The 1,236-nt window shown below is 40.2% G+C and overlaps 1 protein-coding gene across 1 annotated transcript in view; it reads right to left on the bottom strand.

Annotated features, from left to right (window-relative positions):
- Positions 1 to 6: 6 nt before the first annotated feature.
- The window catches only part of LOC106878172 (actin-related protein 2/3 complex subunit 5-C), a 24,795-nt gene continuing 23,565 nt past the window's right edge, over positions 7 to 1,236 (bottom strand). The window contains exon 4 of the mRNA XM_014927314.2: positions 7 to 267. Within this exon, the coding sequence (XP_014782800.1) occupies positions 205 to 267 (63 nt within the window). The 3' untranslated portion in view covers positions 7 to 204. The remainder of the gene's footprint in view (positions 268 to 1,236) is intronic.

Below are 1,236 nucleotides of genomic sequence, written 5' to 3'. Positions count from 1 at the left end.
TGTGTGTGTGTGTGTGTGTGTGTGTGTGTGTGTATATGTAAGTACGTATGAATGTATGTTTGTATGTATTTATGTATATATAGTTGTGCTTCTTTTCCTTATGCAGATCCTGGATGTTGGCTGAGCAACACAGAAAGATCGCAATATATCCATCAGAAGAGCTGTTGTCTGTTCAGTGCTAGCAACAACTGGCAAGGCTTGCTGTTACACTCTGCTGCGATCTGTCAGCACACGGATTATTGAGCCCAAACCGCCAATGGCAAACACCTACAAACAAAAGGAAACATATATTACATACATAAATATGATCAGATATATACACACACAAATATATATATATATATACAGGGTGGCCCAAAAGTAGGTTTACAGTTAGTCAACCATCTCTTTCACATTCATATATTAACATAGGCGTAGGAGTGGCTATGTGGTAAGTAGCTTGCTTACCAACCACATGGTTCTGGGTTCAGTCCCACTGCGTGGCACCTTGGGCAAGTGTCTTCTACAAGTGAGTGGATTTGGTAGAAGGAAACTGAAAGAAGCCCGTCGTATATATGTATATATATATGTGTGTGTGTGTGTGTGTGTGTGTATGTTTGTGTTTCTGTGTTTGTCCCCCCAGCATTGCTTGACAACCGATGGTGTGTTTACGTCCCCATAACTTAGCGGTTCGGCAAAAGGGACCGATAGAATAAGTACTAGGCTTACAAAGAATAAGTCCTGGGGTCGATTTGCTCGACTGAAAGGCGGTGCTCCAGCATGGCCACAGTCAAATGACTGAAACAAGTAAAAGAGTAACAGTTTAGATCTTAATTACAAAAAAATAGGAAACCATTATTCCATGCTGATTTAGTTCATTTTGTCAAGTTCCCTTTTCAGTTAGAAATTTAAATGTAGCAAAATGTTATAAAAGAAATTTAAAGTGCCTATGTGATAACTGTAAACCTACTTTTGGGCCACATTGTATATCGTCATCATTTCACATCCATGAGCCAAACTGGCACAGGTTGGAGGGTTTAATTCTGTAGCATATAAACCAGCTATATCTGACCCCAAAACTACCTGCTTTCAACCCATGCCAGCATGGAAAGCAGGAATATGATGATGATGATGATGACGGCCAGATCTGGCCTCTCTCACCTATCCACCAACATCATTCTCAAAAAAAAAAAAAAAAATCACATCATGCTCACAAGTGTTTGTTTTGGCATGCCTTCTACAATTGGATGCCCCCCC

Source organism: Octopus bimaculoides, chromosome 8 (assembly GCF_001194135.2).
Source record: "Octopus bimaculoides isolate UCB-OBI-ISO-001 chromosome 8, ASM119413v2, whole genome shotgun sequence".
Classification (NCBI taxonomy): domain Eukaryota; kingdom Metazoa; phylum Mollusca; class Cephalopoda; order Octopoda; family Octopodidae; genus Octopus; species Octopus bimaculoides.
The sequence above is the reverse complement of the archived record's forward strand: the minus strand, read 5'-3'. Positions and strand labels throughout refer to the sequence as shown.